Genomic DNA, 23,557 nt, shown 5'->3' on the forward strand with positions numbered 1-23,557 from the left:
TATGGGTCTTTGTTGCTCACTTCTTTGATCTATCATCAATATCTATCAATACAGTTTATTTTAATCAGAATAGTACACAGTTTCCTGTTCTGATATTCCTGTAAATAATAGTTCTTCTTTGTCATATGTAAATTGTTCATGGCTTAACTAGTACGCATCAAAATGCAATCTTCCTTTTGTACTTCAAAATTCCAATCTGCAGGAACAATACCTTATGCATACCTTATAAAAACATTCCCAGAATTTCTTAATTTGATCTATATTCCCAAAAAAACCAAAACAAAATCGAAATGAAAACCATATAAAATTATATATCAAATTTACCAAAATGTTTTTATTTAAGAAACTAAAACAAATCGAAATGTAATCTAAAAGATTTGCTATATAAGAATTTCGATCATCATCAGCCGTTTTAAGCATACAACTCGAACTTAAAGTAAAACTAAAGCTAATCACTAAAGAGACAAAACAAAAATGTTGATCACAAATGTATCTTTGTTGTGCGGAACCTTACGTACTTAGATGATGATACTCAAGATTTGGCATAGCCCGAATTCCAGCAGGAATCCCAGCTCGGTTCATGGGGGGTTGTTGTAAGGAAATTTGTAAATCGTAGGAAAATGGCAAGTTTTGATTGCTATGATGGAAACTGGGCGATTGACATTGTTTATGGGTAATTTTCGTTGATTTGTTTTTTGGTATTCAGCACTTAAACTGGAATAAGCTACCCTAAAGCCTTCTTGCATACAATATTTCAATGAATATTTAAATAAATAATTAAGCTAGCTTCAACATCTACGATTGGGTCGATCAGTATAATATAAGAAAAGATCTCGCAGACGAAATATGTAGATGCAAGACTTAACCAAAGATACGATACAGGGAGATACAGAGAAATAAAAACAGAGACTTGTTGATGGACAAACTCAACTATGTACATAGGGAACAAAACGTAAACTTAAGAACGTAAAAGAATTAAACATAGAATTTGTAGGACTAGCTCCTATCGTTTGTTCAGCTTGCGCCAGAGCGTGAGGATGGTCAGGACATGCATCACCCCGATCACTATGCCCATGAGCAGCAGACAGTCGGACATGTGCACGTCCGAGATCATCATGTACTTGAGAAATACTTTGGGACTCCTGAAATGACAGTACATCGTATTCTCCGGACACTCGAGGAAAGCGCGATCCATCCCATAGATCGCATTCAAAGCACCATGGAATCCGGCCCGGAAATAGCTCAAATGCCACATCCAACGGAACAGCGGTGTGATGTCTATGTATCGTGTACAAAAGCCAAACACAGAGAACATCACCGCTAATATGGGTCCCAGAAATACGGCAAGCTGTCGGATTAAGATAAAATATCAATTAACTTTAGTTTCATTAATGTTGAGGTGTGATTAACCCACCTTTGTTGGCAGCGTGGCTCCCACGAAGAAGCCCCAGGCCTGGGCACTCAACGAAGCCATTATTCCCAGCAGCATAAAGTAGTATATGCGAAAAGACTCCACGCTATCGTTACCCGTCAAATGAACGCTAATGATGATGTACAGGGCGGTGCAGAGGCTCTGTAAGAATAACACGATAATATAGGAGGTTAAGTAAGAGAAAAAGAAGAGATTGTAAGGGGGGTGCATGATTCGGAAGATCAAATACTTTAGCTCTACTATTCTTCTACTCCTATAACTATTTATAAATTAAAATGATCATCTGATCAGTGCATCTATTTTCCTCCAAGCAGCACTGCAAAATCTTCATGTCGGTATAATTACCCGTAAAATTTGATTTATTTCCCTCGTTGATTTCTAGCATGACTAAACTATTGCTTGTTTGAACCTATAGCTTGCAAGCTTGCATTGCATTCATGATCGGAAGCAATTGAGAATGCTCATTCTACAGCGATTCTTAAGATTCTCGGACCAGTAGCAATCGGAATCAGCAATCCATTAAGAGTAACGAAAGCAATTCTTTTGAAATCGAAACAACAGAACGTGGAAATTTCTCTCCGTCGGTGAACAATCGTTTCGGGGAATAGCTGGTAGCCAAATTGTCAGTGGAGTCCACTCCACGGGGCCACTTACGCGAGTCTGTCACGCAAAACAAACCTGAAAATCAGCGATTTCACGTCGCTAATTTGACTTAATGACCGGACCAGCAATTCATTAAACAAAAGCCCACCACCATCTATGATTGTTAAACATTAAATAATGATTGATGATGTCCATCATGGTGATGGGTAATGGGTGACGCGGAATGACGATGCGGGTGGGGATTACTAACCTGAAAGGGTATCTCGAAGGAGATCAGCGATAGGAAGTACGGCCCGAGTTTATACCAGCGATTAAAGTGCTCCCTTGTCAGCATGTCAATTTCCAGCGGAACTGCAAATGAAAAAAATTAATTGAGAAATGTTATTTATTTATTAAATTCGATATGTGCCCGAAGGTGATATGTGTATGTGCATACACATGTTTGTACCTATGTAGGTCAGGTCAGTAAACCGAAACCGGTAAAGATCTTAACTCGTATCCCCCTTATCCCCTTGATCTCTCTCTCTCTCTTTTTGTAAGAGAGATCCCCAGTCCCTGACACGGACTCATTTATTGTAAAAACGCTTCGAGAATCGTTCATATACCGGTTATATTATACAATAGCCGTAGCCCCCAAGCTTGTGTCGCTTGTCCATACGCTCATCGTCTGGTACTTTACGATTATTTACTTTTTAGGCTTCAGGATTGGTTTTATAAAGGTGAGAAACTCATTTTAGGGGTAATTTACATGGAAATTATAAATGACAAAGTGGTTCGACATTTTACATTTGATCAGATCTCCGACCTTGCTACGGGGTTAATGTGCGAATTCGGTGTGGATATAATCGGGAGTGATACATATCATTCCGCAAATATTTCCCTAAGAGACTAATATCATAAGAGCTTTGAGGATTGTAGATGTTTGATGTCAATTTTTCTGTTCAATTTCGTTATGTCAAAAGTTATAGAGTTTAAAGTTGAATGATTTGATTGGCTATTCTTTTCTATTGCGAAACGAGTTTCCGCTTTTGGCTTTAAATGCATATTTATGCATATTAATTTGATGTATTAATCCCTTATAAATTGTATGATATTCATTTTAGATAATTATTTTCCAGTTCCCAAGTTGGAGTACCTCTCCTCACTTCTACCCGTCGATATCTTCATTATTCGTATATTTATATGTATATTCATAAGCTCTCCAGTTTTGCCAATTCTCTCGAACAAGTATTAAAATTCAATAATATCTTCAAACATTGATCTCCAGATTAAGCCGACTATCTTGTCCACTAATCTTCGCTCTTTTTGCCAATTAAAATTTAAAACTTTTGTGCAAATGTTAAGACAAATGTGTACGTGTATAGGCCAATCCGCATTCCGAGAAATACAAGCAACATAGTAGATACATACAGAAACAAGACAGTTGACAATATACACATAGAATTGCCGAAAAAAACAACAAGAGAGACAAAGCAAAGCCAAAGGTGGCCAAGAAAGATAAATAGGCATTGCACAAGACCCACCAAAGAACAGCAGCAGCAGCTGCAGCTTCGTCCAAATTTGGGGACAACTTTTGCATAATTTGTTGGCCACATTTTGTGGCCACAAGAATCAATGAATAGGAAATGTTGGCCGAAAATGGGAGAGTCTCAGTCTCTGTCTGAGGCTGTTTGCCAGTAGCTGCCTCTGAAACACTTGAACAGACCCCCAGCACCATTGACTATACATATTTACTATCTTGGCGATACACAATCCCACTACTTACATTTCAAGACCACAGCCATTTTGCCCGTGTAGACCAAGAGCAGTGTCGAGCCGTACAGATAGACGTAATTGCCCAGCACGCTCTGTGCATTATTGCCCACGTTCAGGTAGAGATAGCCAAAGACGACGCCAATGAAAATGTGCGAAAAGATCCGAGCTAGAAGCAGAAACTGAAAAAGATACAAGGCGTACATTAGATATATTCATGTGGGGGCGGGGCAGCAGAAGTCGTGTCAAAACGACTAATTGATACCTGGGAAACAGGTATTATAATAATTTTTGGCAGTTTATTCAATAACTAGATATATAAGAGGCACCTTCCACAGAAGACGATGATATCTCAAGGATGGTGATTGCTTTTTCCGTTTTATTAACTATTTGAAAGATAAACTTCTTTTGCTCGAGCATCACCCAAGTCTTCCTTCTAGCTCTTTTAGTCTTTGATGTTAGTATTCAGCATTCTTCTGTAAGTTTTGGTTTGCCTGATAGATGATGCTCTTACATCTCCAATTCTACTCGTATCTGCGCCCTTCGTTTCTGCCTGGTAGCTCATAACAATCTTCGAGTCAACGTCCTTGTAACACAATACACCCTTCCCTGCACCTGCAGCTGCACAGGGTAATACACATGCACTCGTGCAGTCCGAGTGATGTTGGTCATTAGAACACGCTAAAAACCGAAATCTATGTGAAGGTTAGAGCTGTGGAATAGCTCGTTGAAGTTATGGCCCGGTTGAGTGGTTCTCTGCTGCTTGGAGAGATCTTGAGATTCTCTATCGTCGGTCTACGGTCTTCAGTCTTCGGTCGGGGTGTTTGACAAGTCAATAGCATATTGGCAAGGTGCTAAAACATTCACTCAAACGCAATTGCAATCTATGCAAATCTGTATTAATCATTTTGTGCAGCGGTCGGTGGCTTGCAGGCAGCAACAAAATTATGGCCGGATGCTAATGCTAATTATTCATTAAACAATTTGTTCAATTTCACATTTAAAACAAATGCCATGTGCTAATTGCTCACATTCAGATGATAAACGTCATCCATCAATCTTGTGAGAATCGCTTTTAGCCGATGCCGCTAGCGCGGTAATTGATTCATTTGCCATGGTAAATATTTAAACTTTTGCCCCCACTCAATATTTATCACACCTGCAGCACAATAAGCGCAAATAGGCAAAGAAATAAAACTAAACGAGCTCTAAACTGTGACATATAATGGGTAAATAATTCTAATTAGGTATAGGGCCTTTCATGATATTTATTCACGTGAATCCGATGTGAGTATCTGTTGAGTACTTTCTTGGGAATAAGCTCTCAAGAGTTTTATTAGAGTTGAACAAATATTTTTGTATTAAAATGAAGCAGAATACTTCAAGTAGCTGTCTTGAAAGTACTTGCAGAGAAGCATATGGTTTGAAACTTCCTAAGCCCCGAAAACAGCTTTAAAATATTAAAAAATTAAATAAATTGCTTTGAAGCCACGAAACACAGCATTATATTCTCTTAATGTGCGCACATATGGCAATAACAATTATAATTATGATATGATCATAAGGCCACGAAGAGCCTCTGGAAACCTTCAACAATTACCTGCTAGTAACATCTATGGATTATACCCGCATATTATATCACTTGAAACCTCAGACTTTAAATTAAAGCCACACATAAATCTCATTTTTTGTGGTTTGTTTTTCCTTTTATTTTGTTTTGTTTTTTGTTTTTTTTTTTTTGCAAAATCCGAAAGCGTTGCAAAGTGCCAACCATCAAAAAAAAAAATTACCTTTGCTTTGGCAATGAATTAAAATGGCAGCACGACAAATGACAATTAAATGAAATGAAATTATAAAGTAAAGCAACAATAATTTGGCACCAAAAACAAGAGATACAAAAAAATAAAATAAAAGTAAAGACCAGCTATTAAGGCAATTAGAAAATTAAAATGAAAACAAGATAGGAACTGGATTTCACTTTAATTTCGAGGACAAATCACCAGAGAGACAAATTACCAAATCAAAGTGACAGACCATCCAGGCCAGGCCCTAAAACCGGCTTATAAAAGCAATGGCTAACCATATTTTATATAATTTATTTTATTTATGCATTCAAGTATAACTCACGTAGCTGCGACGGGCACAGATCAAGATGCGTTGCATCAGGAGCAGATATTGCATGAGGAACGAGGCCGAGCTGGCGGCATTCGGTGCAGTGGCAAGCTCCTTGACGGTTGCTTTGACATTGGCGAGTGGCAGCTGCTGTTGCTGATTCTCTGATTGCTCTTGATCCACCAGCTCCAGCTCCGTGGGGCCACTGAGTGCCTTGATCTCCTCCAGCGCCAGTTCCTGCTGTGCCGGTTTCACATAGTCGTAGCTGGAGAATTGCGCCAGCGCAACTGTTGGCAACATTTGACTCGAAGTGCTCAGCTCTTTGCCGCCAATGTTGTCTGTAATTAAGGTGGAGAAACCAAAAAGCCGGTTAAAAAGTGTTTATGCTTAAAGAGATATAACATAGATCACACTTAAACTGAAATGGTACTTTCTTAGAGCTAACCGCCGCAGTATCGGATTTTTTAAAGCAGCTTCAGATGCTCCTAAATACCATTAAAGGACCTAAGGTCATATATCAAATGCCTCACTGTCAAATTTCTTTAAAATTTCTCAAGCAAAATATATGTTTGGTAATGCTCAATTCAAATCACAGATGGAGATAATTACATGGGCTTTTAAATAGTAAAAGTACCAAAAAAAAAATAATCTATTTATAGAGATAGACCTATTTGTAAATTCAAAGTGTATCTCCAACATTGATCGAAAAAAAGCTTCCCCCAATTCTCGACAAGAAAGCCACACAAAAAACTCTTACCATTTATTGTTGCCATGAGCCGTGAGACATCCGCACTGCTCATATAACGATATCGATCAACATCCTCGTAATACTTTTTATTTGCCGCATGGATCAATTCATTCAGATCACGTTGATGCTCGCCGACGGCCACCTCCAGCACTGGATACAACATACAAATGAGTTGTACAAAAAATATATGCATATAGATTAGAGATCTGTATAGATCTCGACTTACGGTAATCAGCTGGATTGTGATAGCTGGGACAGACGAGCTGCTGTTCGGCAAGGAATGGCACGAGCTCTCGCACTGGGCCCTGGTACATGCAGTGACCATCGACCACCGTATAGAGCTTGTCGAACATCTCAAAGATCAAAGCACTGGGCTGATGAATGGTGCACACAATGGTGTGGCCCTGGGAGGCCAGTTTTTTCAGCAGCGCCACACAAGAACTGCACGACGAGCTGTCTAGACCACTAAAAATGAGAGAAAACAAATTACACTTTAAGTATGGTATGACTCAACGGCTTTTAATGAGTGTTCACCTGACCTATGGCAGCAAATTCGCAACTCGGGAACTCATTAAACCGTATTATGGCGAGAGAAAGAGGGAACAGAACCCCTAAAGCCAAAGAAAGACATTACGAAATTCGGCAATTTCTTACTTTTATGGGCTGTGCACGAATGAGCGATTGTTGTTTGAACTTGATTTCATAAAAGTACAAAACTCGTTTGTACCCAAAAGCCATTAACCACTGCAAGTCGAACGGCAAATCGGCCTGATTGGCATTGCAAAGGTTTAGGTGTTTGAGGAGTACATGGAATATAATTTATTGATCCGCATCAGGCGAGACAGTATAACATCTATCAGTGGCTCTGCGGCTCTGTGGCACTCTGGCTCTGTATATCGATTAAAACTGGTCTCTCCCGCAGTGTTTTGAAGCCATTTACGATGAAATGTTAGACAGAGTCTGCCCTTTAGCTGAGCTGATGATTTATATACAATAACAAGTCGATAAGATCTGTGCACTATTTAATAATCATATGTACATATATACTCGTAGTAGTCGTTGTGGAAATCTGATTGCTTGCAACAGCAATTTTCATTATGAAAATCGACATCTAATTTGCAGTTCAAAGTTTTCCATTCCCTTAGGTAATATATGCACAGTCAGTGAATGACTTGAAAGTTTATTTCGGAGAACGAAAATCCGGGGAGTCAACAGAGTACATTAACAGGAACAATTAATTGGACTAAGTCTCTGTCTAAACGGGTCGGAATGCTAAAAATAGTTTATGTCCCCAGACCCAGACAAAACTTTCATAGAGGGACTTTGGTAACAGCTCTCTACGAAAAAGAGTTTGATTGGATTGAGAGTAAACTTTGATCTACTAAAAGCTAATAAAAGAACACTTGCTCTTTGGTACCCCAGAGTGAACCCGGATCTATCTCGCTTTCAAAGCGAATGAACATATCCAAAATTCTTGGAATCGAAAAGGTATACCACTTTGTTGCCCTAGAGATGTTTCTAGTCAATAAGTAGGCCATTTTTTCTTTTAATTATTCAAATTAAATTGCATTAAAACATTTATTGTGTTTAATAAACGACTCCAAACCATTAATTGTGGACTTAACTGTCAGATAATCCAATAATTATAAGATTGATAAACTCATCAGCCTACAGATATTCAGCATATAAAACAGAAAAACTCAATCGGTTCTAAATAATTAAACGGCTTAAACGTTTGCCGCAGCTTCCTGCTCAATGAACCCAACCGATCAAAACAAAAACTAAATAGCTATATAAAATATAAATTGTATAGAAAACAGATAAGCCCGAAGCAATATAGACATGCACAAACTTGACTTGTGGGTCAGGCATTGGGTGGATTTTTTGCTGAGTTTCCGCTAATAAGTACGCACATATGCACATATAAATATGTATTCTATAAAGAACTTCATCAGATGACGATCATTATCATGGCTACTTCAATTACATAAGTGTACCCATATTTACCCTATACATGTATATAGTACACTCATACTTGTATTCGTATTCATACTCACGTCGTTGGCTCATCCAGATAGAGTACTGGAGGATTGCTTATCAGCTCCAGGGCAATGGCGAGACGTTTCTTCTGTCCACCCGAAAGCTTTGCCGTATGCACATTATACCGATGCTCCAGACCAAGCAGCGATAAGATGTGTTTGATCTGTGAGAAAGATAGATGATACATGCGGAAACTATTTGTTAAAAAACCACTTAGGTAGAGATTTTTTGATTGCTTTTACTCACCAAATCCAATTTGTAGGTCTTGCTGAACTTAAAACCGAGTTTAAGATGTGCAGCCAGGAGCATTATTTCGCCCACCATTAACTGGGGACGCAGCAGATCATCCTGATGGATGTAGCACAACAGTTGACGGAATCTCTCGGAGCTGGGAGCCATGGGCTTGCCATTAACTCGTATATTGCCCGACACTCCAGTGGCACTGTCAGAGAAAATGAGTGGAAGAAATCACAAATGAAAATCAGCAACAAACAAGCAATTAAAGTAATTATTATAATTTTAATGAGATCACGAGTCCACGAGCCTTCAAAAAAAATCAGCAAAAAATAAATATCTCCGTGAATGTCTGGAAACAGAGGCGAGGCACTACTCTGAACTCGAAACGAACCGAACTTAAAATAAATGTATATGCGTACATATTTCAAGTTCATAGTTTACTGACCGATAACGTTTAGCAATGAAAAGCTGTGGAAACGCCTCGCAGTGCCTCTGGCGGTGGCTCTTTGCCGCCCAGCATCCACATTACGATACTTTAATTATGATACTCTACAGAGATTCGATTCGTGCGATTTCCCTTTCGACACGTGCATCGTTTTGTATACATTTATTTACTAATTATATAGCTTAAAATGTTATATGCTGTAATAGCTGTCATTTGGCCATCAAAAATATAGAGAGATTACATTCAGAATTCAGATTTCCTTTCAGTTGCGTCAGTGGAGGGTCGTTTCCATTCCGTTCAACGGACAGGGAATGAATCACTCATCAGAGTGCATTCGAATCGGTCTGAAGTTCTACTTATGCAATGGCATATGGGAACTTGAACTGTTTTGATGTCAGCTGATGTCTCGACAATGGGAGAGGAAGTAATGCGATTATGTCCGGGATGGGAGGCCAAGCTTCAAACTACATAAACAGCATTTTATTCGAAAATACACGAAAGATTGTGAATCGTTTTGAGAAGAGTAAAGGGATAAAAAAGAGCATATTTTATTTCTGCATAATTTTATATGCTCCATTTTTATGTTTGCTGCTGCATCCCTGAGGTTATAAGATGCCGAAACTCTAGGACCTAAGGCAACATCTATTGCTGCTCTAGTCACTCTTTAAATTGTATAAATCCATTAGACACCACTTAACATGCCGCCCCTTCTATATCCTATATCTATATTCTATATACATATTCATAATCAATCGTGCCATACAACCAAGAGCAATTTGCTCGGCATTGCTGACATCTGAACAATGTGTTGATTGATGGAACGAATGCAGCGTCTGCGCTTTATATTCGTTTGCTCGTACGATATGAACAACATGTAATTAAATCGACGGAAACTTGATTGCAAATTCAGCGATACATCAGTCACAGCAGAGCGCAGAGCAGTAGGAAAATATAATTTTCAAGTTCAAGTGCGAGTGCGAGGGAAACTCACCAGAAGCCAGACATGACATTCAACAGCGTGCTCTTGCCCGCCCCCGAGGGACCCATGATGGCTGTCAGTTCTCCAGAACGAAAACTACCATTCAGACCATGGAGGATTTCCTTGGTCACTGCAATTAGATAAGACCATAATTGAGTAATCCTCTTCAGCATATCCTTTCTAATGGTTACTCACCAAATTTCCTTTCTGGAAATGAGAACTTTTTCACTTGATATCGCACATCGGAAAACTCAATATCAACCTTCTCGCAGTGATCAAAATTAGCATGGGACATGCCCTCATGATAGTTTGGCCTCTGGAAGACGTTCAAATTGTTGTTCACCTTCTCTTTCAGGGCATCCGAACCCCGGGATGATGTGGAAGATGTCTCATCGATGGAAAGCGCCGAACTGGCGGCTGTGGTGCAACAATTTATGCCGAGGCAGCCACTATCCTGGTGCTTGCCATGGTGGTGTCCCTTGTGACTGGCACCGGAGGTGCTGCTGGCATCACTGTGTGCCCCACCGCCACAGCAGGCGGCATCTGTGGGTTTTATATCGGGCAAGAGTGTCATATTTATGGGGATATTCTACTATGTGCTTCTTCGGGAGAGGTTCTGTACCTCTGAAAAGGAAAGAAAAGATACATATATAGATACAGAAGGCTTTTTGGATGGAGAAAATATGGGTTAAATTTAAGTAAAAGTCTCCCATTAATCTCTGATTCATTCCATTTATATAAATAACATCCGATATCTTCCCATATTTTCATTCCATTTGTGGAGTTCCAAAGATCAACGGCACAGCCAAGTGATGAACTTCACATATTATCCCTCCCCATAAATTATTTTGCAATTTTCCTCACCCTAATATTCAGCTTTAAGCAATCATTCCTTTTCCCAGTTTATTCTCCAGATGTTGTAAGTACTGCCTTACGATAATAATAGTCAGAAACCCTAACGACCTGTTGGCGCTCGTTAGGAGGGGCGTTAGATGGTGTTTTTTTTATATCTTTCAAACAACAAAAGTAAATTGCGAATTGTACATATTTGTGTGGGCGTTCTATCGCTTAGATTTCACAATTTAGAGCTGCGGGACACTTTATTAAGTCTACATACATATCTCTCTGCTGCGACAGATGCGTCATTTAATGATTGTATTTTCATATATATAATTTAATGCTTTGTTTCTTACGAACAAAGAAAGTTATTGTAATGTGAGAATTCTGTGAGTAATGTAAATTATAAATACTCGTACTATTGTTTTTATGGGAGAAGTCTGCCCATATTTTGCGGAATTTCAAGCTGATGGATAGACAATCTGTGGACTTTTCTCTACATTTCAACGATATTCAATCAGATGGATAGACAATCTTCTGTAGCCTTCCAATCTTATCTAATATTCTATGGACTTTCAAACTACGAAATGGGCGGACAATATTCTGATGTATACACAATCTTTGGTACATCTGATGGATCTGATGGATAGACAATATTTGAAAGACTTTCATTCTGACACCAGTCGCTGGAATTTCAAACTGATGGATAGACAATATTCTGCAGTATTCAGTATTCTAAAGATCTGTTATCTAGACATTCGGTCTTGGAGTCTTGGAGTCCATTATTTTAATTTAATGTAAATTATGCACAGACTGTGTTTGGTCTATCGGGAATCACTTATCAGCCGACTACCCAAAAATATGTATTCTCGGCATGTAACCAAAATTCAAATATTTCTGCTTGTCATTTTTTATGGATTCTTTTTTTGTGGTCATAGGATGACTGGCCACTATGCAAATGTAGTGAAATTCGTGGCTTAAGTTCTTACTTAGATCATTTCTGGAATTGATTTTATATAAACCAATAAACGCTCTGATATAAATAAGGTAAATATTTGTCAATTCAGCTGTTGAATTTTAATTAGGATAGAGATAGATTTTTGGTTATTTGCTGTCCGATTAGCTAAGCTCTGTTAATTTGTCAAAACCTTGTCATAGGTCAGGTTCGAGGCCTATGTTCAAACAAATCAAATAAACAAATCTTGGGAATACTATGTAAAAATGGTCTATTCACCTCTAAAGTTTGTTAAATATTTGTTTAAAGCGGGATACTGGTATTTTTAGAGCATTAGCAAAGAAGATAGAAAAGGTTTTCGTGAAAAATAACACTATTTTAAAATAGGGCAAGAAATGTATTAATTTTAGAGCTAATGGAAAACTGAATAAGAATCTAGATCAAAGAAGGTAACTAAATCAAGAAACTAAAGTAGAAAACTATCCCAAATAGTCTAAGAGAAACATGAAATATTTGTCCAAAAAAATCATACTTCCAGGAGTCTATTTGATATAATTTTTCTTAAAAAAGTATTACCAAAAAATGGCCTTCAATATGTCATTCAACCAACCCAAGAATATCTAGGCTATACCGCCGATAAGTCTGTCCATAAAACCATGCAAATTACCGCCACAAAGTGCTGTAAAGTCGTTTTACATCTTTTGCGGCATATCTCACTATACTCGTATGTATTTTTTGGCCAAGTATAGATATTTTGTTGTTGATGTTTGCCAAACAACTCCTCGAGTGGTAAACTGATATTGACTTTGATGTAAAGAGGTTGGTGTCTGGCGGCCCGGCCCGGCCGCCCCTCAATAGAATGTCAGCCTCAAAAGTAGGCAAAGACCGAGAAAACCAGTTTACAAGAAAATACACCAAAAGAAACTACAAAAACTGCCAAATCATTTTCTTTAGAGACCGAAAATTAGCCAAAAATCAAATCAAGATCAAGTCTGGTATGATCTTGATTCAACTATCATACATAGTTCTCTGTTTCGAGTGCATTTCGAGTGCAGTTTCATTGAGCCTGTGCCGATATACTGGTATACCATTGATTGGGGCAGGGCACGACAATTGCTGATCAATTTATGGTGTTCGCCATATGACATAATTATTTAAATATGTAAATACTCAGACAGACGGACATACATATGTATAAGTATATATGTACATATGTATTTATGTGAACATGAAACTGAAAGAATGTTAGCTGAATGAATGAGAATATTACGTGAAAGGAATGTTTGCTCTTAAAGATTGTTTACTCTTAAAGAATGTCTTGTATAAATTATTGAAGCAAACTTGATGGATAGGTTACATTATGGATATTAGATAGAAGTTATGGTTGTTATTCCGTTCTTCAGCTCGATATGTGTGTGTTTTTTAAGTTAAATTTGAATATGATTCAGCAAGATTCTTAAGGAGTAGATAGCAGGATATTCTCAACTTAAAACATTACGGAATTCCTCTCGGAAATTATAGATACTATATATATGTATACTTTTTTTGCAATGGTTTCCAACTGTTATTTATATCCCTGACATTATGAGATTTATGTTGCTCAAACGCCACATAATTTTCAACGAAAAAACCCCCGTAAATTGCTTTCAAAAGTAGTTCAGAAGCACCGAACCGAAACATATTACTGAAAGACCCCTGACGACGTCCACGAGTAAGTAATTCACGTAATTTAAATTTTGGCAAACTCTCAACAGCAAACTCTCAGAGGTAGGTTGTTGTTTGTGGGACCTTTAGACTCTGGGTCTGGCTCATAACTCACTCAATGCAAATTGCTCATTTTCTGCCGTTCTCTGCCGTCTGCTGTTTTGACATGCAAATACATAAAACTCACAGAAGGAAAAAACACACAAACGAAAAAACGATCACCATTTCCATTAAAGTCACGAAACTCGGAGAAAACATGAAACAACTTCAGAACACTACACAATAAATAATACTACTGGAACTGGAAGAGTAATACTCGGCACAATAGAATGAGGCAATTGATCGTCTCAGAAAGCACGATAAAAAAAAATTAAAAAAAACTGAGAAGCATATTTTTACGAGCACTACGACAATACGACCCCAAGAACCACGTTTGGCAAGCGATAAGGAAAAGTGACATGGTCAGGGTCAGCACGTGGTCAGCACGGATCAGGGCTATACATAGTATATATTTATATACTTTTTAGTACTTTAGGGGGGCGTGGCTGTAGAGGCTGACTCAAAAGAACTCTTTCCACGAAATGTCGCAGTAGCCGGCACACAAATGTTTGTTTGGCTTTCTGAAAGCCAAATATTATTCTGCTCTTCTCTCTTTTCGCATTTGTTGATTGTGTAGTCGATCCATCAGTCAGGCAATGACCGCTATATTCGGTTTGTATATGATATATGATACGTATAGTATACGAGTATTGTATGTGTATATTAGTTCTCAATTTGTTTTCATATGTATTTACAATCCGTAAAGGTATGGTATGTGCGATCACGTAATGAGACAAAATTGGTGAAAATTAAGATGATTGAGTGGAAATTTAAAGGGGAAATGAAGCTACTTTAGAGATGGAGCTAGAGATACCACAAAACACCAGCTCAAATTGGTTTAAAGCGGTATAAAATTTAATTTACATTTTGTTTAAATTCCGAAAAAGGGCTATAATTAGCTGAAGTGGGCTTCCCTGTCAAAAATAATTATCTAAACCGCTACTGCGCCCAATTACAAACACATTTTAGATTAGCCACAAAACTGTATAAATTTTAGCTGGGATTTGCATCGGAGACAATCCAGTGACTGCTAGAAGTGCGCCTGCTCCTCCCGCAACAAATTGTAAATTGTAATTCCATGCACATGTCCCATACCCCAACCGTCCGAGTCATGAATACGTTAAGCGAAACACCAGATCGAATGATATAACTGGAAATGTGCCGACTAGTCGAAGATCGGATAATCAAGTCGATGTCCATTGTGCGAGTAGTCGCACTGTACTCGCACTGTGGCCTACATTTTCAAGTTCTTTCTAAAACGAAGAGTAAGAGTGAGAGTGAGAGAGAGAGAGGAGAGGATAGAAGCTTTTCTCCCCCATCCCATCGATCGGGGCAGTCGATTGAGCAACCGATGCCCAAAGAACACATGTGCAGCAGGCATGGAAGCTATATGGCACTTACTTAGTATTCACTCCACTGTGAGAGGCAACTACTTACTATGCAAGCAAGAAAATATGACTAATTTGATTGTGGAATAATTAAACAAGCGGGAGACTTATGTTTGAAATTGTTTAGCATTTTCTAATTAAAATATAATGGTTGAGAAATATAACACCGTCCATTGCTTTGAAATCAGCTGTTTTGTGACTTGCAAAGCAATGCGCTTTACAAGTGAAAGCAGTTCATGTAGAAAGCAGCTGATTTTTGGTGAGCAACAATCGAATATAAAGACTAGTTTAAGTTTACTTAAACAACGTTGGATTTTTGGAAAGGCTTAAACAGCGGTACGTATGTACATACATATGTTTGCACATTGTTTCGTTCAGTCAGTTTTTTATTTACGAAGTGAAAAGCATCTGAATCTAAAAGGTAACTCATTTTATTTAATTTCCTCTAACCACTACGCTTTTTCTTGGAAGACTAGATTTTTGGCTCATGTTTGGGGTAGCAATAATACTTAAGAACTCCTTCTTCAACTTATATTTTTCAACCATAAAAAAAAAGGTTATTTTTTCGAGGAATTCCATGTTTTTACAGCGTTTTAAGGCCATTGACGAAAGCAGTAAATGTCATACGGGCTGGGCAGGAGTGCACTCTCATACGTATACTTTCGTTCTCCCATACGTTTCGTTCTTTCCTGCACACTTTCATATGCACATACAGACATATGTGCTTTCATTCGGTCCCTCTCTCTTTTTGGTTTCAGCTCTTCTACATTCTCACACTCACTCTTTTGTTAGTGGGTCAGAGGTTGGGTAATGTTAACGAACCTGTTGACTGCGCTCTTGAATGACGATTCTCACACACGCGATGCGCTCGGAAAGTTCTTTCTTTCTTTCGTTTCGTTTCGATTCGATGCTTCAGCTGGTCTTGGTTGTTGAAAGTTTCCTCTTCTTGTGACTACTATAGTTGCTGCTATAGTTACTAATAATATTGTCCTCTTTGAGACGCAGAATACGAGTGCGCATATGGACCAAGACAATGCGACGTAGCAATTGACAAGTGGAAAAGCATCGACACAGAACGCAATTCATGAATGAACACACATCACTGGGAAAATTTAAGAAAACTTGAGCCCAAGAAAACTCATTTCCAGTCTTCAATTTGCATGTACACGCGATTGTTTTTGGATTCTTCTTTAACTCTTTTGCGGTTTTATTTTTTGTATTTTTGTGCAATTGAATTCGATTTTGTATTGCACTTTCTTCCTTTTCGGACTGACATTCACATGAGTGGAAACGAGAGGGACGACGACGACGACACTGTATGTTTGCGCGGTTTTGTTTCACTCTGCTTTTGCCTCCTTCATTGAACTTATGCAGATGGGCAGCGGCGCGTAAATTAATTTCAATTGTTTTTTTTGTATTTGTCAGCCAGCCACGCCACTGTGCATTATATACTTTTTTCGATTTTGCTTTATTTTATCTCTTTCTAGGCCCCCCCTTTCGCTACTGTTTCGCTTACACGTGCGCTCCAAACGCGACGCTCGCCACAAATAAACGGTAAAGTGCTCTCCCCATGGCTCTTATAAGACCCCAGCCAACTCGAACAACAGCTGCTCCAGCGCACAGCTGATGATCGCTTGCTCTCACTTGCCTGGTCTCTCGCGCACGCTGGGCTCTCTCTTCGAAGATTATTGCGCTCTTGCCGGCTGCTTACGTTATTGCATTACGTTAGGCGGTTGGCTTTCTTATTGTTGTAATGAATGCATTGTGCATTTCCAGGCCCTGACCTCCATATCTGTACCGTTAACTGTTATAATCGGATCACTCGTAAGCTCTCTCTCTCTCTGTCTCGGGCTGGGTAATTCTCGCCTTTTCTTGGGGTTTGGCTCCGTGCGTGGTTTGGCATAAGTTTCCCTGGTGACGTCGCTTGCATATTTGATTCGCAATTTTCTTTCTTTGTGATTCATTCATTTGCGGTTTCAACAACTAAAATTCCTTTGATTTGGAAAATCTCTTTGGGATGTGGGTTATTAACCATACGGGCGGTTGGACTGAATGGTTATTAAGTGTTATTTGGATTTTATTGATGGATGAATCGGAAACGTGTGTTATAAATAAATCAATTAAGTATCGGCTTGCAGCAATTAACTTGCAGCTGTAATGGCCTTTTAATACTAGGTTTCGAGGACGGTTTCGTACCTAATAGGGTTTGCGGAATTTACTCAAATCATCAGTTCGTTAAGGAATTAATTTGGAACGAGGTAATTGGCGGGGAACACTTTCTGTACTCCCATTATAGACTATCTTTATCTGTAACTTTTTCTTGTTCTAGTTATTATTTGGGTTCTATAAAATTAAGATAAATTTCCTATGCACACGGTATCTTTTTGTAGAATTGTATGGGTGGGATACCAGTAAGATAAGATAACAACTCTTAAAACTAATATATTTTTTCTTTAGGATGGTCGTTCCATTTTGGGTGAAAGAAGAATCCTATAACAAAAACATTTCCTCTATTGCTTTGGGAAACATTTTCTTTTAGCTTTATCAGCTATCCTACATACATCTCCAAAGCCACACCCCTTGACACCAACTTCGAATACATCGCATATTGGTTCCATTTAAGCATCTTTAAAATGCTGCTCACTCAGGGCTAAACAATCCCTATAACCAATCAATTAGTCAATCTATTCCTGACACGAATTACTCAAAGATTTGATCTGCGTTCATAGTACAACTCGCAGCCCTACCCTAGCGCCCTATAGCACCCCATAGCACCTGGCCCCATCTCAGGAAACATACCTTTAGCCCTAACCCTCTGCCCAACGCTTGCCGCGTTCATCTCTCCACCTTTCTGTCGACGACTGGTTCTCATCCCGAATCGACTTACATTGTACACACAGACAATTCCTAACTGGCAATTAGACGATAGGCAAATCGCGTTCAACGTGTCGTATAAGCATTTTCTGTCGATAATTGATAATTACGTGATCTGCAAGCCGGATGGACTCTAAAGCCAGTCGGGCAATCGATTTTTATAACATCAAATTATGGTGATTGAGTTGGGTTCGTGAACCCAGCAATTGCAATCCATAGCTCGGATAAATGGCGCAGTTTCCCTCTGGATGTTGATGCGGATGAGGTGGCCTTGGATGCCAACGGAGGGAATGCGAGTAATTAATTTCCAAGCTACAGGCGGGAGATAAGCCTCATTGGATGGGTCAACAAGATAGCGATCCACCGCCCAGATAATTCAGATATTTGGCCTGCTTATCAGCACCCCAATTATGTGGGTTTTCCAGGCGATGATGCCAGCGATGATAATAATGTGGTAGATAGGATATATTCTCTGTACATCAAATGATTAGGCTACCAATTGCGTATGCTCCACCCCCGACTCAACACCCTAACACTTGCAGCGATTCCCACGATCTTTGGCCAATGAAAATTTACTTGTTACTTAGCTCGCAATATTACTCAATCCTCTTCAGATGATTTATCTCAGTTACGTGGATTCCCTCCGAGCTGTGGGAGCTGCATTTGAATTTCTAATTCGCGACTCGCGAGACAACGTCACGATATTTTCCCCCCTCCAATAATTGTCGCTGGAAAAACTACAATAACTCAAAGATCTTGTGGGAGTTGCTTCAATCTCTGGTTGGGTGATTCACATATTGATTTCACGTTAAACGTTTTTGGTTAAACATTTATTGAATGCGTTTAAGATCTCAGAGTTCATAGAGGAATTTCCGGAAATTTTTTATACCATTTCGCACTGCTGATTAGATCTTCTTAAGTGTTGTTTTTCAAAGAAAGGAATGGGACTAAGGTCCAAAGCTTATCAGAAGGGCCCCAAAACCATTAAGCTGATTTAATTGAATAGGAAACCTATTTGCTTATACAATTCGGTTGACAACTTAGGATTTAATGCACTGAAAGCTAACGAACAAATTACACTTTGTCGTCGGAAGCAAACTACGCAAGCAGAGATCACGTTGACGGTATGATGATGATGATCGTCATCAAGGGGCTGTTGATTCCTGTTGTAAGCCCGACCCCGTTAGCTGATTAGACAAAGCGTGTCGCCCCCCGATTAAAGGTGACAAATTCATTTGGGTTCTTTTCGATCTATGTATGAACTATATAGAATTTATTTTAAATACTATAGATTCCAAAAATATAGTATAAAAACCTTGATAGCAATCCGGGGAGAGCACATGAGGATAGAGCGTGTTCGACGGGAAACGAACCCAAATAAAATATGAAAACTTACCCCACGATTCAGTGCAAAACTGTGCTAAACAAAGGGTCAACAACTGGGTTCAAGATCATTTATTTTTTCCAGGGCGACACTTTTACGCCAGAGAGATTTATTCCAAAACAAAAATTTTCGAGATGATAGCATAGCAAAATACTATAAAGTACAATAAATAAACAAATTTATAAAAAAAATGAACCGAAAAAAGGGAAGAATCATCGTCCAGCAATAAGCAATAAGAAAATAAGAAGTCTTTCTTTATGCCGGGCCAGAAATCGCAAGAAAATAAAATCGCATTATTAAAAGTCCACTTTGGACGCCAAATGTTTCGCTAATGAGATATAAATATATACTATACAAATATACTATATACATATATATCCAAAACCAAATCGGCTTACGTACCAATATCCACAGCACTCGGACTCAACTCGGAATCCCCTCCATTTGGGAACTAATTAAGTCTGACAGGGGGTGGAAAGGTACCATAGGAAGAGTCTGGGCCCTGGGTTCTGGGACTGGAAAGACACTGAGCCTGATTGTCATGCACACCACTGCAGGCCACAGAGAGGTAGGAGAGCGGGAACGTGCTCGGGGGCAAGCCCATTTGGCGTGACGTTAGATAAATATGAATGAATCCAATGAATGAATAAATGAAGTGAAGTGAAGCCGGCCTCATGCTACCTCTCTACTTAGCATTTTGGTCTGCTGCCATCTCCCTATCGAATGATAGAGCGATCAATCGTTTAATGATCGTATCAGATCTCGGCTGGGAGATTCTACGACGGGCGTACATGACGATGGTGGCGTAGACAGACGAGAGCGAACCGGACCAGAACTGAATGAATCAATTTGGTTCCAGAGACGGAATATAGTCCACGCTTTAGCGATGGGATTTATTGGGATGGGATAGAAATTAAGCGAACCAAAACTAATGCCGCACTTAAGTAGCCCTCAAAGTGAAACGATTTCAAATGAGCAATGAAAACTCAAAATTACCTTCCTTTTCTGTTGCAGGCAGAAGTTATACAACGAAAAGAGAAATCAAATCAGAGCCCGATTTTCATGTGAGGGTATAATTATACCCATAGGAAAAATACAAAAAAAAAATCATGTTAATCATCAAGTGATTCATGCACATTCAACAACCATTTTATGCTCCCCCAAAAGAACATTAAATTAACCATCAGTTACTACTACTATTTCTGGTTTTTCCTTTCCATAGTAGCGTTCCCTCCCTCAACCAAAGTTTCATCTCTAGCCAAAACCCATGCGTCACTTTCTTTCCACCCACCATAACAGACATAAGCCAACAACAGAGCGACGTCCAGAAAGCCACCGGAAACCCGCGAAAGAGCAGAACAGAACAGAAAGGAGGAGAAATTAGAATTCGAGACACGCGACACAAGTCCATATTTTACGATGCCATGTTCTCGTATATTGTATATCGAAAGGTGTGTTCTGAAAGAAAGACAAGACGCGCTTAGCTCCGCTCACAATGGATTGTTGCATATGAATATCAATATTCTTTTGGTCATTTCATTGTTTCAGTTCCTATAAGACTGCTGCTCTTCATCGAATCGAGTTGAACAAACTGTAAGAATAAACTGTAAAGTGGTGGAAATCGATGATGATGAAATGATGATCCTACAGAGAGTTGAGGTGATTGCACTCGACCCTCCATGAGACAGCTGTCAATGGCACTCAACCTTCGCAGATTAAGCGGCGGCAAAAATAAAGGAACAGAACAAAAAATAATAGATCAAGCAGCTGCTGCATGGATGCATATGCGTCTTTATCGGCTATTATATGACATTATGCTCAAACTTGACCGATATAGCTTATCATAGGAAAAAACCAGTGAGTTTTTATTATAAACCCCCCTCCAATGAGGATGATAAGCAGAAAACTTATGGCTGCAAAAACGGTTCCCATCAATTGAGTAGATTGAAGAAAAAGACAGATAAATGCTTATAGAGAAAGAGATAGAATGTACAGAAATAGAGAGATGGATAAGAACTATTGCGATGGTGGAGGTGCAATTAGACACTTCCGTAAAATGCATTTAGAATGTTATACAAAAACAGCAAAAAGAAAATACAAAATAAAATGTAAATGACAAGCGCACAACTCTATCAAATTTACAGACAATGCTTTTTTTTGAATTTTTTTTGCTTTTGAATTTGAATGCGCTCTTCGTTTTTATTTTTTTTCTTTCTATAAATGCTAAGGAATCTGGTTACCTCGCTGACTTCCAATAATCTCTAATATAAACAATTTCCTAAACGCAATTAAATAACATTTGCTTTGCATTTTATGTTTTGATGCAAGAAATCTAAAAAAAAATATTTTGACACTGACGCAATTCCCTGCCTACCCTAAACAAAAAACCCAAAATAGAAACAACTAAATGCTAAAAAAAAAAAAAAACCTAAAAATTTTGAGTGACACCAAATCACAAATTCAAATATTAGCTACCTATAAACCTAATATTCTACCGCTATACTATGTCTACCTCGATCTACAGACCTATACAACGTGGCACTGGTCAACAAGGATAAAGTTATCGTCAACTATTTCGCCATTGTGATTGGCATGGTGCTCATGGTGTACGGGACACACGAGAACGATTTCGTCCCTATCGTGAGTGGGTGCGACTTCAGCAGCTTCCTTCTTGAGCTCGTCATTCTTGGAGACATCGTCATCCGTCATCCGTCATGCGTGATCTTCTTGTCCTTGTTATCCAATTGGGTACGTACCACCAAACGATTTGCCAGCAGATCATCGATAACATTGGGAATATTCTGCAGCGTCATGTCCTCGACTCAACTCAAGTAACTCAAACAGTGGTGGTGTCATGGGGCTGTGGTGCATCTTAGTGGCCGTCTCCATCATTGGGCTGGGCTGCAACAGCTGTTGCAACATGAATATCGGCGGTAGAACCGATAGGAAGATAGTTCAGACCCTTTCAAATCTATCCTTGAACCAACCCTAATGGACAAAATTCTGCCTAGGACTGAACCTAAACAAAGGAACAATCGTTGTCATGTTTTAAGAGAAGTTGTTCTGTATATACGCTGGCCTAGAAAAAATTGATATTCCGTTGAAGAGAACTTGCACTGTATATATTGCACTATGTACTCGTACGTAGATATTTGATATGGTATGAATGAATAAACCATCTCCAAAAAGGCCAGACGTTTGCTGAAACTGAGTATGTCCGATCCAGAGAGCTTGTGGTGCATATACTCATATGAATTATCCATATCCGACCCTGTGGAAGTCGGACGTGTCTGCCAAAAGCTGACCAAACACACACCAACTGTTGATGTCCACGCAAGTGAGATTGTGGGATACACTGCTATATGGACATTTTATATTCATATGAATAATCCATATACGCACGGCAGGGTTCACAAAGGCTAAAGGTCTCCTCATACACAGCACTTACAATAATTGAATTGCACTAACCATTCAAGACTATTCTTTGAGCGCACAATTGAAACATTGAGCGTTTCTCACTAATTAATTATTGTTTCACATTTACATTTAAGCACTTTCTGTTCAAAATAAACTTCAACTTACACAGTATATAAAAAATATGCATGCACAAATGCGGTGGCTTGTCTTCGCACTACTTGTTGTGCCCGCAACTGCAGCACAAATAAAATATAAACTACTAAATGGGAAAAAGGAAACGAAAACAAAACGCGTAATAGCCACACCGAGTGAGGGGTGAAAGTGCAAAAAGGGGGTTGAAAATGCATTGCATTCTGGTTACAGCGCGCCAACAGTTGGTGGTAACATATTTAAGTTCGATATTACTATCGAAAAATTTTCCATCAAAGGTACACCAGATGGCGCGGCACATTTATGTCAGTTTATGCCAGTCGATAGTATCGCAAGCCTGCTCTCGGGAATGAGCATTTGGCCTTTTTGTTTAAACCTTGTTTTATAAACTATTCAGTTAA

The 23,557-nt window shown here is 38.9% G+C and overlaps 1 protein-coding gene and 1 long non-coding RNA gene across 4 annotated transcripts; one reads left to right on the plus strand and one right to left on the minus strand.

The window, feature by feature from the left end:
* Positions 1-307: 307 nt before the first annotated feature.
* On the minus strand, positions 308-23,265 carry LOC108163146 (ATP-binding cassette sub-family G member 1). 3 transcript variants are annotated; one of them, XM_017298261.2, is made up of 12 exons: positions 23,172-23,265; positions 10,544-10,972; positions 10,361-10,478; positions 8,934-9,129; positions 8,705-8,850; positions 6,874-7,112; positions 6,657-6,797; positions 5,915-6,237; positions 3,801-3,969; positions 2,286-2,386; positions 1,415-1,573; positions 1,004-1,348 (listed from the first exon to the last, which is right to left on the minus strand). In XM_017298261.2, exons 2-12 carry the CDS (start codon positions 10,920-10,922, stop codon positions 1,004-1,006), a joined length of 2,316 nt encoding a protein of 771 aa, XP_017153750.1. In that variant the 5' UTR covers positions 10,923-10,972; positions 23,172-23,265. The 3 variants fall into 3 exon arrangements, with proteins under 3 accessions (XP_017153751.1, XP_017153750.1, XP_017153749.1); XM_017298260.2 differs by lacking the exon at positions 23,172-23,265 and adding an exon at positions 16,154-16,882; XM_017298262.2 differs by lacking the exon at positions 23,172-23,265 and having other exon boundaries at positions 308-1,348; positions 10,544-10,922.
* LOC117188698 lies at positions 20,253-21,645 on the plus strand. Its single transcript, XR_004472800.1, has 3 exons — positions 20,253-21,040; positions 21,138-21,182; positions 21,240-21,645. It is a non-coding gene; the product is annotated as an uncharacterized LOC117188698 (long non-coding RNA).
* Positions 23,266-23,557: the final 292 nt, after the last annotated feature.

This window comes from Drosophila miranda, chromosome 4 (genome assembly GCF_003369915.1).
Source record: "Drosophila miranda strain MSH22 chromosome 4, D.miranda_PacBio2.1, whole genome shotgun sequence".
Taxonomy (NCBI): Eukaryota; Metazoa; Arthropoda; class Insecta; order Diptera; family Drosophilidae; genus Drosophila; species Drosophila miranda.

Excerpts from the sequence above, each read along its gene's own strand:
- LOC108163146 (XM_017298262.2), bottom strand. The coding sequence starts at position 10,922 with ATGACACTCTTGCCCGATATAAAACCCACAGATGCCGCCTGCTGTGGC. Across the intron at positions 10,479-10,543 it reads ATTTCCAGAAAGGAAATTTG|TGACCAAGGAAATCCTCCAT; the intron begins GTGAGTAACCAT and ends ATCTAATTGCAG. Across the intron at positions 6,238-6,656 it reads GCTCATGGCAACAATAAATG|ACAACATTGGCGGCAAAGAG; the intron begins GTAAGAGTTTTT and ends CCTTAATTACAG.